This window comes from Phaseolus vulgaris, chromosome 3 (assembly GCF_051622355.1).
Source record: "Phaseolus vulgaris cultivar YP4 chromosome 3, ASM5162235v1, whole genome shotgun sequence".
NCBI classification, from domain to species: domain Eukaryota; kingdom Viridiplantae; phylum Streptophyta; class Magnoliopsida; order Fabales; family Fabaceae; genus Phaseolus; species Phaseolus vulgaris.
In genome coordinates this window covers 6,029,120-6,047,139 of record NC_143500.1, presented here as the reverse complement: position 1 = coordinate 6,047,139, position 18,020 = coordinate 6,029,120, and the positions used below count along the sequence as shown (strand labels likewise).

Here is an 18,020-nt window from a genome sequence, read left to right as displayed (position 1 = left end):
TTGAGTGACCTAGACTAATAGTTTAAGATTTAAGTTAACTACTTTCTAAGGTCAATCAAGTCAATTCCTTAGTCATGATTATCTAGAAATCAAATTACCATAATCAATCCATTGACTTACACTAGTTTGTTTTATGAATTATTGTTGGAGCAGTTCAAGCCAAAAACACTCAATTTCGTTACTAGACATTGAGTTATTTGGATGTTTTGACTTAGTTGAAAAGAAAAAAGTATTTTCCAATATCATTCAACTTCTGAGATCAATAATAATCATTCCTAACCTATCAAGCTTTAAGCGCAAAGTCAAATCAATGAACTTAAAGAAACATGTCTCTATAAAATAGTAGAGCACGAAAATGTTACATTATTCTTCAATACCAACCAAAGGAATTTAGCTACTCATGTTAGTCATGAAACTCAGGATTGAATAGCTAGCAACTAAGGACATGTGGCTTTGCATGATATGCTTAAGCTCTAGTCTTTTCTTTATTCATCTTGTTTAACATCTTCTCTTCTTGGACCAAACCTCTCTATTTATAGTGTGGAGTGTTGGACTATGCTTATATATGATTCACTCATCACATGGGTCACCCGCTCAACATATTGGACTTTTCAAATTCAATAAATTCATGCCCTAAACCCACCTCTAGCCTAACCCAACGTGTTGGTTTTCCTTGGTCATAGCGTTTCCTCTACACTCAACACTTAATTCCTTCACTCATCAACTCATTCTTATAGTTTGAGCTTCTCTTTGGTGCATATCCGCTTAACGATTCTATTAAGCACTCAACACTTGGAGGTCTTGAATTTGCATGTCCTCTATTAATCTGCTTAGCACTTTATGCATGCGGTCAATAGATGATCTCATTTTTCTCATCCACGACTTTGTTGCTCTTTTTCCTCTAATTCTTGCAAGATTTCATTAATTTCATCATAAGATCCTTCAATGCATCTTTTTAATCATTCTAAGTGGGAATGAGTTAGTTTTCATTACTAAATCTTCTCTATTTTGCCTAATTTAGATGTCTAAATTGATGTAATGTCTAAGAGTCTTTGACACCTATTAGAACGCTCTTCATCTAAGTAACAATTTGGCACAATGCAACCTTAGCTCTCTAGTTCTTCTTCTTGATGAAGGACTTTATATAGGCATTGGACGAAGATAGTTGTTCAGAGATTGTGTTTTAGTCATTGATCAACTTTAGTTTCTATGCATATATCCTTTGTGCTTTTGAACTTGATTGCATTCCATATAACTTTAAATGTGTTCATTTTTTACACAACGTCCTTGTTCACTAACAATGTCCATCCCATGATAGCATAACCTTTTACACAAATTCATGGTAAAAGGACACATCATACAAATCAAATAGTTGAAATGCTCTTTGAATGACGAGGTCGGTAAATAAAACAACTTTAACCCTTTTTTCAGGAAATGAAGTTATGTTGTTTTATTTGAAAATTATGATTTTGGATATTTTTTTTTTATAAAAATAAACAAATCATATTTTATAAATACAGTTTTAGAGTGAAAATGGTCTTCTATACCAATTCACAACTTCAGAGTTTTTCTATACAAAATGGTATAATACGATTTCTACCGTAAAATCGTATTCATAAGTATCAGTTTTGTAAAATTTCTTTTTAACCCAAAATCTTAATTTTTGAGAAAAAATTACACTATGGTGAAAAAACCCAGAAATGGATCACCCTAATGGGATGATTACTATCTACTACACGTGACCGAGTTCGAATTTGAGAACTTCTCCCATGGCATTTCGCGCACTTGGCCACTCCAACATCACACTCACCAGGTCATGCCGCACCATCATATTCACAAGCTCTTCCTCCTTTTCTTCCGCGTGCCGGCGGAGAAGCCTCTCTGAGCCGCCGCCGCCGCCGCAAGCTCCTCCGTCTCCGAAGAAGGTGCCTTTCACGGTGTCGGTTCACGGTAAGACATGGCAGGACCCGTATCACTGGATGTCCAACACCGACGACCCGAATCTGTTGGAGCATCTCAACCGCGAAAACGTTTACGCCGATGGCTTCATGTCCGACACCCTCAAACTCCGTTCCGTTCTGTCCTCTGAGATGAAAGCACGGTTACCGCCCACCGTTTCCACTCCCCCTGAACGTTGGGGACCCTGGTTGGTTCCGCCTTTCTCCTGTTTTCTTTTTGTTTTATTCATCCATGAAAAAATGTAAAGAATAATGCACCTTGTTAATCTTTGAAATTACCAATACAGGTTAACTTAGTCTGTGAAGTTATAATAATGTCATTTTAATCCACAAATGCACTAAACAATGCTCATTGAAAAAATAGTCCTTCCATTGACATTTTTACTGCGTTATCGAACCTATTATGAGTTAGTTGAGTTCCACACTAATTAGCTTCAATAGTCATACTGATCATTATCATGATTTCTGATTAATCGATGTTATTAAAGTTTTGAGAAATGCTACACCCTCTTTTGAATACGCACTATTACTTGAAATTTATTGAAAATCGTGAAACTTTATGAGTCTAATTCTGTTTGAAGAATTTCTTTCATGATTTTGTAGTTTTCAATAAATTTAGTGACTAATAAGAGTGTGTGTTAAAAAAGTGTTTGTTAGAAAACGGGTTGTTAACCCTATATAAACTTTACAATAACAATGCATAGAAATTAAAGTCTATTTCTTTTTATAAATTTAGAGACTAAATTAGTGAATTATCCAAAAATAAAAGACGAAGTAGATTAGTGATGACATGTCAGAGCTGAGAACATATTTCTGGATGAAATTTTGCTTTTGATAGGTTTTATTTACGAAGTTTCTTTGGATGTATGATAATTGATATCCCGATTTGCTAGTGTTAGATTAGTAAATGTTATAACATTGTATTCTTTTTGGATAAAGGTCTTGTATGTGTGAGAGGAGAGAGTAACTAATGTTGACCATACAACTATACATGAAAAATTGAAAATGATTTACTTGAATCTAATCTTGACTATTGATGTATTCTTTTATTGTCAAGATTGCCTTCTTTCACTTGTGATATGGATGCACATGCGTTGCTTGAGGTAGAAAAATTGGGTGCCTCGTGCTGAATGTTTTGTGTATTATGGCAATTGCTGAATAATAGAACTAATATAAATGGCATCTGTAGAACTGTTGTTAGCTGTGTAAGAAAATGAGGAAATAAGGGACCATTTGGTTTAAGAATTCATTTTTTGTTTTCTTTTTCTGCTTTCACTTTAAACTACAAACATGGCATTGCTTTCACTTTATTTCCGGATTTCCAAAGTTTGTTTAAGATCCCTGAAAACAGAAAATAATAGAAAATTGTTTTAACTTTTTCCTTTTCAAACTTTTGAAAATAAGAAACAAAGTATACACAAGGTAACAGTTTTGTAATAAAACGTGAAAACAGAAAATGAATACAAAAACAATTTCTGCGACCTAATGTCCGCTAACTATAGCATTGTACCATTTCTCTATAGCATGTAAGTTTAATTGATTGCATTTTTCACCTCCTCTTTCTCAGGATGTATTATCAGTATATTCCAGAAGGAAAGGAATATCCTGTACTCTGTAGGAGGCTGGAAATGGAGAAAACTGGTTGGCTGAAGAATATTTTTCTTCACTATGGAATGACAAGATCAAAAAGGGAGGAGATTTTACTTGACTGGAATGAACTTGCAGAGAAATATGGTATGTCTCTTCTAGCCTCACCATTTATTTTGAGTTTTCTTTCCTTTTCAAATCAGCAATAGTAGTTGGGGAAAGGAAGTTCTGGTCTCTGGATTTCTAATTATCACTTATAAATGATCCATAACTGGCAGAAACATGGCATCCTTACTCTGTCATATTTTAATGGAGTTAGTTAAGTAGCAGTTTACTGCTTCTAGAATTGTTGTTGAAATTGTAAAATCGTTATTAATCCAAACATATGCAAGCTTGGCATATTTAGTTATAAACTTGTTTCTCTTGGACTATAAAGATCTACAGCTTGGTCCTTTGGCCAGCCTTCATGAGATAATTTGTACTCAAATTGTTTAAATTCTATTGAAGTTCCTTGTTTTTTTCTCTCCTATTGGTGATTGTTGACATTATAGTCAAAATTGCAGGGTATGTCAATGTTGGAACATGCAGAGTTTCACCTGATCACAACTACCTTGCATACACACTTGATATTTCTGGTGGCGAACAATACACACTTCAGGTAAAAGACCTCAGAAGTGGACTAATCGACCCAAAATCGGAAGTTGATGGTGCTGTTAGTTTGGCATGGGCTCAAGATGCAAGCTCTCTGTATTATACTCAATCAGATGAAAATCAGCGACCTTACAGGCAAAATCTTATCATTGGATTTTTCTTGTTAGTTTTTCAGGGTTGGGAAAAGGAATGGTTTTAGTTTAAGATGCTATCCTAACTGTCATATGTTATTATGGCAGGGTTCTCTGCAGCAAACTTGGATATGACCACGTGGATGATTTTCCAGTATTTGTTGAAAATGATTCCAGTTTTTGTGTGGATATAACAAGCACGAAAGATGGGAAATTCATAACAGTGAATTCAAACTCAAGAACTTCATCCGAGGAAGGGATTTGCTTGTCTTATTTTATGAATACAGAATGAGATTATTCTTTTCTAGCGATTTGTTGATCTTGATTCTTATCACAGGTTTATGTTATAGATTCTGTCAATCCATCAAATGGTTTACAAAAGTTATGTAATCGTACTTCTGGTGTACAGTACTTTGTGGAACACCACTCTGGTTTATTTTATATTCTTACCAATGCTCCTATTCCTGAATCCCAGTGGTCTGGTCAAGGTTATTACTTGGTTAGATGCCAGGTTGAAGATATAGAATCAGCTAAATTGCAGGTTTGTTTTAATAGTTTTATACATCCTGATTTTGAGTTCTATTACCTGTTAGTGGTGCGTGAATTGTCTCTAAGTCCCTCTTTGTTATGCTTATGTTTAATTTCAGAATATCATCCTTCCAGACAACGATATGGACATATGTGACATGGACATTTTTAATGGATATTTGGTTCTTTTCTTCAATAAGAAAGGTCTTCCTCTGCTATGTTCATTGAACTTTCCTATGCAAATTGATTTGAAGGTATATGAATTTCAATTTATTAAAAATTGTGGTTTATAACTGAATTGAAAAGTTTATGCCATCATATTTTCTTCTAGTTCACCTCTGCAGCCTCTAAACCATTTGATCCTGATGAATATTCTCTTCGGACCACAGATCAGATATTCCACTATGATAACACCAACAAGTTTGTCACTGCATTACCTTCCAGGGTGTATAATATTCAACCCAATGCTAATTGAATGTAGTAATTTAATGAAGATATAGAAATGTATAGAAGAGTATAATTGAAATGGCCATAAAACCAGAATCCAAATTGCTGTTTGGGTGTGTCTGTAGTTGGGTTACAAGTTTAGTCATTATATATTAAATTGTATTCTGTTGCAATGACATGTATACAACTGTCTAAATGGTCTAGTGAATTTCAGTGACTCTTATCTTCTCATTTCCTGAACTGACCATAGTATTATGTGAATATGAACATGGTCATCAAACCAGCGGGTTAACTCGCAAACCTGTACAAGTTTGCTCATCGTCCACAAGTTGACTCATCTCCAAACTCATTTCTTTGGTGGACTTGGAGCAAAGTCCACTAGACTCAGTTCAATCATGGCAGACTTGTGAGTTCAAGTTTTGAGTTACTGAGTTTGTTGTTGGGTACAAAAGTGACACAAAATCTTGTCATTTGATAAGAATGAAATAAATGATGCGTTTTGAAAACCCATATGGAACGATAAGGTTGGGTTGCAGCTTCTCCAAACAAAAAACCTACCTCTAGTGGTCATGATCAAATTTTGTGTGTGGTCTCCAACTGCCATCGCTTTGCATTTTGTCTTCTATGGTGTCGTTGTGTCTTCTCCGCATCCTCTCTTTTGCAGTCGTCACGTCGCAACATGTCTTCTAAAGCACGATCATGTCTTCTCTGCACCTTATCTCTAATTGTCGCCATGTCATATCTTCTCCAACAATGTTGTGTTCTTTGAGTTGCGTTTCGTTTCTCCAAAGAGGTGAGCGTGAGTTTTGTTTTCCCACCACCACTTCATTTTCTTTTTAATTTTTTTCTTCTAATTTTAACACTAGTAGACTCTGTTATTTATTTCTTTTGTTCTTTTTTTTTTCTTTATGTTGGATTGTTTTGTTTTTGTTTTTTTTTTCTATTTCATGTTTAGTTGCAAAAAATTTACAATGTCCAGAAGTGAGACTAATTCAAATTCTTCTGATTCCAATATAGATGCATACTCACTTCCTAGACCTAGAAGTAACAATTGTTGTAGGAAATAAGACATGTTGGGTGGAAACATGGAGTAGATGTTTTGAGCAATGGAAAAAAGGTTAACTGTCATTATTGCTTAAACACATCTTGTGGAGGAGTTTTTAGATTCAAGTTTATCTTGTTGGTACTAGATATGATTTCAAACCTTGTGCCTTAGTGCCAAAAGAAGTTAAAATTGTAATGATGAAAGTCGTGGTAGAGGCTAAAGAAGCATCAACGAAGAAGAAAGACTAAAAAACATGGAAGAGTTTGATGATGAACAAAATGAAAGGATGGATACCGCTCAAAGTAGTAGTAGGATGTTAAAAAATAAAGGAAATTGTGAAAAAAATATGTAAACAGTAAGCAATAATTATGGAATTACTTTTCTTTATATAAAAAAGAAATACATTGGTATTTAAAGGAAAAACAAAATCCTAATAAAAGGAAATAAATCTCCTTAAATAAAGACTCTAAATCAGGAGTAAATCTACCAAAATAACTCTTAATTGCAATCCCTTAATTTTAGGGATTTCTTATGAACACATCTATATGTATTATTCAATCACACTATATTTATTGTACATTAAATGTACAATATTTACACCCATATTTCAACACCCCCTCTCAAGTTGAGGAATAAATTTCCTCCATGTTATGAGATTATGGAAGTCTGAGGTATTAAGTCGTTTTGTCAGCACATCACCACCTATTGGATGGACATAATGTATGACATGCATACTAATGTAAACCTTAGAAGGTTGAAAGTACATTAAAGGTTCTTTTGGAAAAGGTCTGTTATATGGTCACAATAACCATACTAAAGTTGTTTGTTATTCAAATGTTGATCGAGTAGGATCTCCTTCTGATAGAAGATCCACTTCCGGATATTGTGTCTCCATTAGTGATAACTTGATCTCTTGGAAGAGTAAGAAACAAAATGTTGTGGTGAGATCTAGTGCAGAAGCAGAATATAGAGCTATGGCCACAACTACTTGTGCTTACTTGGTTTAAAATTTACTTAAAGAATTGCAATTTGGAGGAGTCATTCAAATGACACTTATATGTGACAATCAAACCACCCTTCATATTAGGTCAAATCCCGTCTTCCTCGAAACAACCAAACATATTGAGATTGATTGCCATCTTATTTGAGAAAAAATTGTATTTGGAGACATCAAAACTGAGTTTGTTAATTCGAATGATCAATTAACAAATATTTTCCCTAAATCTTTACGGCAACTTATAATTGATTATATTTATAATAAGCTTGGTACATACAATTTATATGCAGCAGCTTGAGGGGTAGTATTAGATGTAATGGGGTTAGCCCATACATTTTGTATGTTTCTTATCTATAAATACATAATCCTATGTGTTCATTATATATAAGGGATTAATTTTATACCTCTGTTTTTACTTTATTTTCACACATTGGATACCTCAGACATCTCAAAAGGAGTAGATAAAGTCTTTGAGATGTTGAATGATGCTATGGAATTTGTTAGAGAGGAGAATGTAGTGCAAGTGATTATTGATAATGTTGCAAATTCCAACACATCAGGAGAATTGTAGATGCAAAAATGAGAGCATTTGTAACGGACTTTGAAGATTTTGAGAAGCATTTGAAGGTCGATCAACTTATTATCACGAAGGAATGAAGTATCACCACCTACATTTATGGTAGAGTGATGCTAATCAACCGTTGAAGAAGTTTACAAAATGGAAGAGGCTTGATAGGGCTTGGTATGACTAGATTTTCCACGACATATTTGACTCTAGCATGTCTTCTTAAATTGAGAGCATCATTGATGAGCTTATTTAGCTCCGAAGAGTGGTAAGCAAGCAAGTTTGGAACTTTAGTTGTAAGAAGAAAAGCTGAGAATGTGGTATTAGATAGTTGCTTTTGGAAGAATGTAACCATTTGCCTCAAAGTTGTTGCCCTTCTTGTAGTGGTCCTTCAATTAGTGCATTTAGATATAAAACCCGCAATAGGCTACATATATGAAGAGATGGATTGTGCACAAGAGAAGATTAAATATAACTTTAACAATGTTAAGAAAAGGTAAAATTTCTAAACCTTCTCTTGTTTAAAACTTAATTATTTGTTTGTGCAATTGTTTCTACTATAGCATTATTGGTATTTTCATAGTTATGAACATGTTTAGAAGATTATTGATGAGAGGTAGGATAATGAGTTTCATAGGCCTTTGCATTCAATTGTCTACCTTACCTTTACTTGCACTACGAACCTAGTTTCAGAAATGATGATCTTGAGGTGAAAAAGAGGTTGTATATATACATAAGAAGATTTGTCAAGGATGTTGCAGAAAGGAGAAAAAATAAGTTGTAACTTATTGTGTTTCATTATGCAAAGGATACCTAGAAAATGGTGGGAGATTTCTAGGGATGAAACTCCAAAGTTGAAGAGATTTGGTGTTCGAGTTTTGAGCTTGACTTGCAGTTCCTCATCTGATAAAATAGTTTTTGATGCCAATGTTGATCATGAACTCTGTTATCGAGGGAGCTTGATAGTGATGAAGAAGATGATTAGAGGATTGGATACAAAAACTTGAAGATATTTTCCACTTTTAGTTATTTAATTGTTATGGCCTTAAGAATGTATTTTGTAATTGTATGAAATAATCTATTGGTGTAGTTTAAATTATATGTAATTATGTGCAGTGTAGTTAGAATCATACAATTTGAATTGTTATCCATTAGAAAAATCTTCCTCCGTGATACATATCATCGGATGAATCGTTTTGTAGCTTGAATTGTAGAATCAGATATGAAAGGTGTGATTTGCGATTCAGTTCCCATTGTACACAATTCATGAGGAGGGAACAAAAATTGAAAAAACAGGAAGAAGCTCTGCCGAGAAGAAACACAGTGGAGAAAACGAACAATGGAGAAGACGAACAACGAATAGGACAAATAGTGAGACCAGAGTCCGTGAATAGGTTTTGCACTTTAGGATATATTATACATATAATATTTTACAATCTTAATATGTTTTTTCATCTTTTGCACTGACAACTTTAACAATGTGCACCTGCATTTATCTTTTGCACTAATAGTAATATTTTATAACAAGATATTCTTTATTTTTTATTTTTCTTTAAAAAATTATTTATTATTTAAGGTTCTGTTTATTCTATCTCTTTGGAAAAAAATAATTATTGTTTAAATTAATATAAGTCTTATTGTATTTTTTGTTAATTTTCTATACAAAATTAGTTATTGTTTATTTATTCTTTTTATTTTATTTCCTTTTTAATAATTTAGTTACTTTTTAAATTAGTATATATTTATTCTTATAATTTTTTTATTCAAAATTAGTTGTTGTTTAAGGATTCTTTTTATGTAATTTTTTTGAAAAGAAACCAGTGATTAGTATATAATTTTTATTATATTCTTTATTTTTTACTTTCTTTAAAAATTAATTGTTAAGGATTCTGTTTATTGTATTTTTTAGGATTCATAAATTTATTTATCATGTATCTTACTATTCGTAGTAAGATTCGGTTCATGATTCGGAATAAATGAAAAACTATTCACGATTAGAATCTGAATCTTTATTTGATAACCATAGTAATGTGTACTACTAAACTTAATTATTTTAGAATTATGGAATTATTGTTTACTATTTTGATTAACTTTGGTGTTGAAATATATAATTAGTACGACATTGTATTTATTTTTCATATGACATAGACTATTATGTATTTGGGATTCGGGTCTACACGTCTACACCCGAGTCTGATAACCTTGAATATGAATGTTGAACTCTAAAGTGGTTGATGAACTTTGTTGGATTAGATCTATTTCCTGAGATTGTGAACTATTTAGACAGTTTCTTAGGCTGGTAGTTTGCAATTGACCTTGGAATGTGCCAGTGCTTATTTTCTATACAAAGCTTCATTAAGATGAAACATAAATAAACTGTTTTATTCCAATTTAAACCCTTCATACATTAACATATGACCTTGAATTTCTTTGTAGCATCAATCATATATTCAAGACCTAAAACCATGGTACTTTCCTCTGCCATCAAATACATGCAGTGTCAGTCCAGGTTCAAATCATGACTTCCTCAGTATGGTTTACCGTGTGGTTCTTTCATCACCCGTGGTATGATTACTTGTAATTAGGAATGCAATATACATTTGTAGATTCAGTGATGATTTCGTAATTTGTGTTGTCCTGAAATATCAATTTAAAGATTTTATAATGAATAGTCTACTAATATTGAACTTTGTGGGTGTTCTGCGCATGGCGCTGAATACATATGTAAGAATTCACATCATTGATTATTCTAAAGTTTATCAATATATATATGGGTGTGTGTTTGTTACTTTGCTTTGCATGGTTCATCATGTTCCATTTAGAGACATGATTTGAAATTTGGATTTTAAATTATAATCAAAGTTCCTTTTTAAACACAATACTTAATTTAATCTGCTTTGTAAAGTGTAGATATAGTTTGTGACTTTTCTTCCAACTGCTAATATTAACCTGAACTACTTTGAAAATTGTTGTCCCTCAGAGTTTGCAGAAAAAAGGGAATAACAGTCTTTGACTTTTTAATTTTGTTCAATTTTATGACAATTTATGATATATATTTCCTGTGAGATGCCCTTGGTCTTGCTTAATAAACCACACACTACATATGTAGATTACTTGCTTAAAAATGAAATTTAAACATCAAACAAAAAGAATATTATGACTTTAAGTTTCCTTGAAGTATTCTATTTGCAGATTACTTTCTTGGTAATATGTTAATGTATTAAAAAATTAAGACTTCTCTTGTATGCTTAAAACTTGTTTGCAAGAACAGTAAAACAGTGGAGGAATTTATTGCAATTGCATTGTCAAATTCCTGCCCTTCTTCCAGATGTTTTTGGCATTGTAATATTTTATCACTACCCTTTATAATCTATATTTTGGAGACATCCTATAAATGCTATTTATTTATAATTGTGCGAGCTGAGTATTTGATAGTGCTGTGACTTGTGACTTGTGATAATTGTTCAGCTTCAGACTTTGCAATTTATGGCCTTGCTAATTGAATCAATTGTTGCACATTGGGCCATTTCAAATCTACTCAATGAGCATATGTAATTACTAGAAGTAATTTTAATTAATTAAATGTGTATGATTTAATTGAAGTGCATATTTTTGAAGTATTATATCTATGATTTATCTGCTTTAGTTTGGAAGCTTCTTCACTTTCTGGGGTTTGGGTGAGTGAACAGATGCCGGATTTAGTTGTTGACTACGACATGTCAAAACTTACATACTCTATTGTGCATCAAGAGGAAGTGAACTGTGATTATGTTGGTTGGTCATGCATCCCAACTTTTGAGCTAACTAAGAGTACAATTCAAGAGGCATGTAGTGATAAGAAAGAATGTGCCAGGAGTTTTAATTCACAGAGATGGAAGGACTTCTCTCAAATATACTGTTGTCAGAGGGAGGAAGTTATTTCCCACGATGGTGTAATGGTTCCACTAACCATTGTGTACTCTAGAGAATCCTGGAAGAAGGGCCAATCCCCTGGACTCTTAGTAGGCTATGGAGCATACGGAGAAGATCTGGATAAGAGCTGGTGTTCAGAGCGCCTGAGTTTACTGGAGCGTGGTTGGGTAGTGGCATTTGCTGATGTAAGGTTGGTTGCCTGACATCTATTTCTACAGTTTAGTTTTCTTGTTGGCCTTTCATGAGTATATGATACTGGCTTGTTTCTTATGATATGCCTAAAAGTTTTGCACTTATGGCCCTGTTGACCATGACAAATGGGATAATTTTATTATGTTTTTTTGTAAGTTTTTATGTTTTCAAATTTGAAGTATGCGGCAACTTGTGTTGTAACAGAGGTGGTGGTGGTGGAGGTCCTTCATGGCATAAATCTGGGAGTGGATTAAACAAACAGAATTCCATATTTGATTTTGTATCCTGTGGCAACTACTTAGTTAATAAGGGTTATGTTCAGAGTGATCTGCTTTGTGCTACTGGGTGGAGCGCAGGCTGCCTTCTGCTTGGTGCAGCTATGAATATGTGCCCCCAACTCTTTCGTGCTGTTATATTAAAAGTAAGTTTAATATAATTGTGATTGTAACATAATATGAAGGATTGCTTTTGAGCTTTTCAGAGATGGTGAGCAGTGAGAAAATATCTTGCAGATTTCAAATTTAAGCCTTCAATTAGCACCATGTCTCTACTGTTTGGCCGAAATTCGTTCATTGCAATGTTTTTGTCAGAATTCAAAAGACTAAACAGTTGTCAACCTTTAGCGATAGAGAATATATTACAAGGTTACTAGAGAGGCAGAACTTTGATATTTGGAGAAGAATTACTTTCAAATGTTTTTTGATGAATAACATACTTTGTAAAATGACCTTTGGAGGACCAAAATTAGCCTGTGATAATCTGAAATCATATCTCACTAGGTGAGCCTGGAAATGTATTATATAGCTCTTTCAATCTGTTTGCCTTTCTTGTTTCTCTCTCCCTCTCTTTGTGAATTTTTTATTTAGATGTCCATTAATTAAAATGTTATTTGTCTTTAACTGTCATGCACTTTTATCATGTAGGTTTGGTTGTGCTTTGAATTTTATGCATCAATTAAAAAGTGTCATATTTACTAAATTAAATAATTTCACTCATTTTTTATTTATTATAGCTGATAGTTAATTTTATCAGTTCACATTATTCACATTTTCATATTTCTAAATACCTCTCTGATAATTGGATGGGTTATATACACCAGGTACCATTTCTTGATATATGCAACACATTGTTGGATCCCAGTCTACCCCTCACAGTTTTAGATTATGAAGAATTTGGCAATCCTCAGCTACAATCAAATCTTGATTCTATTCTTAGTTATTCTCCGTATGACAACATTCCTCCAAGCAGTTGTTTTCCTTCAGTTTTGGTTACGACAGCTGTTAATGATTCAAGGCAATCTTTTTCTTCCTAATCATCTATCACGCACACACAATATTATTGATATGCATATTTTACATCTTAATTATGCATTTAGCAACTTCTAATAGCTTCAATAATGTTGATGTTAGTATTTGACATTCATTCTCAGGGTTGGAGTTTGGGAAGGTGCTAAATGGGTAGCTAAAGTACGAGATAGTACCTGCCCTCATTGTTCTCTTACTGTCATCATGAAAACAAGTATGATAGGAGGGCATTTTGGCGAAGGTGGTCGCTATGCTCAATGTGACGAAACAGCATATGAGTATGCTTTCCTCATGAAATCTTTTGGAATTTCAAAAGAATGAGTATATTTATTAGGTCTGCAGTTCGAAGGATATCAGTGAAAGGCTTTCCTTTGGGTCAATGAAATTTTTCTATCCTCCTATTGCACTGTTTTATACCTAGGCTCCATAGACGCAGATAAGTTTGAGCATCTATGTTTTCCATGGCTTGTCCACACAGAAGAAAGGCAACTCAATGCATGTTGACTTTGCTAGCGTCTTTGGAGAGTGATAATATGAACTGCGAGATGTTAGCAATTTATCCACTTATTAGATAGGAAATTTAACAACTGGGAAATGAAAATATGATTCGGGATTTTAAATTTGTTGTATAGAAGCTTTCTATCGTTATGCTATCTGCAGAATCTTCCTCCCTGTGCTTGCTGGGGTTCATGTGGAGATTGAAACTCTGTAGTTCACAGAATTCTTCATGGAGGCTGGTTCATTTTGAAGCCAGCAATTGAAGGTGTTGAGAGTGAAGTCTGAAAACGCAAGTACTCAGTAATTAGCACTTTTGGAGCTGCTATTATGTTTTGGTGACAAGTGGTGCTGTTGGAGTGGACTCATGGTGCAGAAGCCAGAAACCCAGCCTCTACTGACATCTTATATATTACAGAGGACTTAATTTGTTGATGTCCTTTCGCTTTAGCTTCTTCATGAACCTCTTATGGTTTTGGTAGTTAGCATTTTACATATCCCTTTTAATCTCTTAAACTACCCTTTTTATGTATATGTTTCTACATAATGATTTTCTTAATAACTTATTCATTTCGATCTACGATTAACTCTATTATACACTTTAAATTGGTTAATATAAGGTAGAGGAATTCAAATATGCTTACTGGTTTGTTAAGTTCGTGGACATATGATGACATGTTTTGTGCATACATATTATATTATATTGTAAACTTAAAATATTTTCAATATGATTTATTTTTAAATTTTAAGTTATTTTCTTTTAATAGTAATAAATCGTGTTTAATATATATATATATATATATATATATTTGTTTTGATTTTGTAGTTTTAACTTGTGTTTTCAGTTATGTGACTTCTGCTTACTCTTTTAGTCATAATATTTTTTATAGATATTAATTTTGGTTGATTCTAATTACATTGGATTCTATATTTTTGAAGCTTCCAAATGAATATATGGTTGGCTGGATATAAAATTTTCTATTTTTTTATGATTTTTTTAAGTTGAGGCAGGTCTGTTTAATTAACCTAATTAGAATTCGAATTCACATTTAAATCAATAGTTACTCCAAATTATATATATATATATATACTAAATATTTTCTAAACATATATCTGTTTGGTTCGGTTCTAGAAAATGTTTTTTCATCCCATTTTCTTTCTTTTTTTTTTCTCTTATTTTTTAATTATCTCTTCATCTTATTCTCTTATTTGTGTTTTCTATTCTTCATGAAGAACTAATTCTCGAGGATCAATTTACCTAATTAAGATCAAACAATTTGATTTGAGTTTTACACTAATAATTTAAAGCTCTAAGTGTTCTTCTCTCTCATATTTGCCTTTTGCCTTTCATGATATTAATTTGTGTTTCTGATTTTAGAAATCAAGTAGGAATCGATCGAATCTTGATTTAATAATTATATATGATTATATTCAATGATATTTTGATATGATTTGTATTATTGATTTAATTGATTAATTGAATCAGTTCAAACTATTTGAATCTATATATAATTATAATAAGAGTAATTTGATTCTTGAATTATAAACTCACTTTCATTCTTTTTATATTTTCATTTTTTTGAAACGGTTGTGTTTTTCAATCTTTGTTTTACATTTTTCAATTCTTAAACTTCCAAATTTAATTTGTATGAAAGAATATTAAAAATTGAATACAATCAATATGTTTTCTTTGATAATCAACTTAGGTTATGATTTATATTACAAATTTTTTAGAAACCTTAAAATATTTAATTTGAAATCAACATTCAAAATCAAACTGATGTTATTGTTGGAGACACATATTATTGTGTCCAATTGCTAATTTTCTTCCTCGTTTTTTTCTTTGTAATATATGTTATACTTTTCATATATCTTAATTCATTTTCCACTTTCGTTTTTGTTTGCTTTTAGTATTTTTTTTCTATTTCAATTTACTTGTTTTTAATATATTCTTATTATGTATCTATTGTTGTATATGTTCATCATATTTACTTGTTGTATTTTGTTGTTGTTTCGGTTATATTTGTTGTTTCTATCTCAATCCTTTGTTGGTGTTTCTAATTTCTAATATTGTTTTTCGTTTTCCATTTTTTGTTGTTGTTTTTGTTTTTAATTTTGTTGTTTATGTTTTTGCTTCTTGTTGTTGTCATTCTTTTTTTTTCTATTTTTTAATTTATGTTTATGTTGTTGTTATCTATCTTTGCTATCTTTAATTTATGTTTTTTTTAGTGTTCCCTTCATCTTAAGCATTTATTTTGACATAGTTAGACATTAGATAGATTTTTTTTTGTGGTTTTTACTTATGCTAGAAAAAGATTTATCAAAATCTTACATGATCTATATGGCATACTTTCATGATACATGCTTTTTACACTATCCATGTTCAAGTGTGAGTTGTATATGTTGTTTGGTGATTCTTTTTATGTATGATCACGTTAGTTCCTGAGCATTGTATTCATTTTGAGATTGATAAGACATTCCATAGGTTTAGTAAAGAAAAAAATATATGTATTTTATTTTTCCTTTAGAGAGTCATTTTGACAACATAGTTCATTTTCCATAGTATAGTTCATTTTGTGGTTATGTTTTTTAAAAAATTTGTTGTTCTTACAACTGTGTTCTATTTAGTTTTCATTTTTTTGTGAACATGATTTTGGTTTTACGATTAATGAATTAGTATGTTCACAAAATAAATTTTCAGTGACTTGTTCATATTTATATGAAAGTTATTCTTTCAACATGTTCTACCACACAATTTTCAAATGCAATATGAGTTTCACTAACAACTACAATCTTATGAGGCATACTTTCAACAATCCCATCATGATGAACATGAGCAAGTTCAGTCCTTCTTTCAACAATATTTAATGCACAACATCAACAATTTGTACAAATTGAAATAAATTCTACTCCTTGTTTTGAACAATCATTTTAAAGGAGCTTGTAGGGGAAAATAAATGTGAATAACATAAAATTTTAACTAGTACATAGGCTAGTTGTATGATAATAGAAAATAAAATTAGCAACTTGTTTGCATAAAAGGAAATCTCAAACCTTTGAGGATTTGCCTATACAAATTGTACAAACTGAAATCCTCCAAACAATGTAAGTGTCATGTCATTTGATACAAATGAAAATGTTGAAGAACTTGCATAACAAGAAAAGAACGAAGATAAATAAGAAGAGAAAGAAGATTTTATCACAACCACTCTTATCTAAACTATTGAGTATTGTTTGGACAACAATCATTTCTATTTAAGGCTTGATTATTTTTTTTGAAATTTAGCGACTCCTAACCAAAACAAGGGTTTGCGAAGAAGTCTAAAATATCACAAGATTTTGCTTACTGGAAAGAGATGTTACATTTTTCAACAAATACAAGGATTATACATTCTTCTAAATTGCTATTGAACTTTCATCTTACTATATCTATTTGAAAAAATTTCGTCCTACAAACAAAGCATATTCATGATTAATTTTTTTTTTATCTTAAATAACATTGAAAACAATTAAGGTTCTATTGGCACTAGTACAAAATGAAGAAAAGAGCGCTCTTTATTTAGTGCGGTTTTGTACTTAAACGCATTCGTAAAAAACGCGGTGACATTTTTTGATTTACAAATGCGGCTAAACATAAAAATCGCATTTGTAAATCAAAACGTTTTGCCTTGGTCATGACTCTATTGTCTCTTTGCAACACATGCTTTCCTTACCTCCTCTTTGTATCCATTAATCCACCACAAGAAAATCATCAAAAAAAAATCAATTTTAGAAAAAAAATAACTTAGTTGCTAATTGACTAAATTATATATTATTTTAGATACTAAAAATATTATTGGTATTTAGTTTTCTATTATTGATAAATAGTTTCTAAATTGGTATCTAATTAACTATCAAGGTGGGATAAATGGCAATTGCTAAACCAATTCTAAATACTTAGTGATCTATGCATAGGTTATCTCATGGTAAATGTAGCAAAAACCTAACATTGAAGTTAAAGCATGTTGAAAAATATTAAATTAGTCTTACTTCATATATAATTTTTTTCTTATATATCCGGATTATCAAATAATATATGCAATACATTTTTTTAAGTTCCCTAATATAATAAAAAAAATGTTTAAATTACGGAAAATTGAGAATTCATATTCTTAAATTGAATTTTGTTAAATTTGTTATGTAATTATTATGATTAAAAGAGTAATTAA

General features: G+C 31.7%; 1 protein-coding gene across 4 annotated transcripts; it reads left to right on the top strand.

Moving 5' to 3' along the window:
* Positions 1-1,617: 1,617 nt before the first annotated feature.
* On the top strand, positions 1,618-14,115 carry LOC137806335 (Prolyl oligopeptidase family protein). 4 transcript variants are annotated; one of them, XR_016519566.1, is made up of 11 exons: positions 1,618-2,146; positions 3,526-3,692; positions 4,109-4,331; positions 4,436-4,581; positions 4,666-4,868; positions 4,975-5,109; positions 10,346-10,474; positions 11,599-12,006; positions 12,218-12,434; positions 13,113-13,306; positions 13,443-14,115. XR_016519566.1 is itself a non-coding variant. In XM_068606379.2 (11 exons), the coding sequence occupies exons 1-11, from the start codon at positions 1,770-1,772 to the stop codon at positions 13,636-13,638; spliced, it is 2,400 nt and encodes a 799-aa protein (XP_068462480.1). In that variant the 5' UTR covers positions 1,618-1,769; the 3' UTR covers positions 13,639-14,115. The 4 variants fall into 4 exon arrangements, 2 of the variants coding, with proteins under 2 accessions (XP_068462480.1, XP_090156571.1); XR_016519567.1 differs by having other exon boundaries at positions 11,556-12,011; XM_068606379.2 differs by having other exon boundaries at positions 11,599-12,011.
* Positions 14,116-18,020: the final 3,905 nt, after the last annotated feature.

Bases quoted from the DNA above. Each gene is read 5' to 3' on its own strand.
- LOC137806335 (XM_068606379.2), top strand. From the start codon at position 1,770: ATGGCATTTCGCGCACTTGGCCACTCCAACATCACACTCACCAGGTCA. The intron at 2,147-3,525 runs GTTGGTTCCGCC...CCTCTTTCTCAG, and splicing joins CCTGAACGTTGGGGACCCTG to GATGTATTATCAGTATATTC. The intron at 4,332-4,435 runs GCAAAATCTTAT...TTATTATGGCAG, and splicing joins GAAAATCAGCGACCTTACAG to GGTTCTCTGCAGCAAACTTG.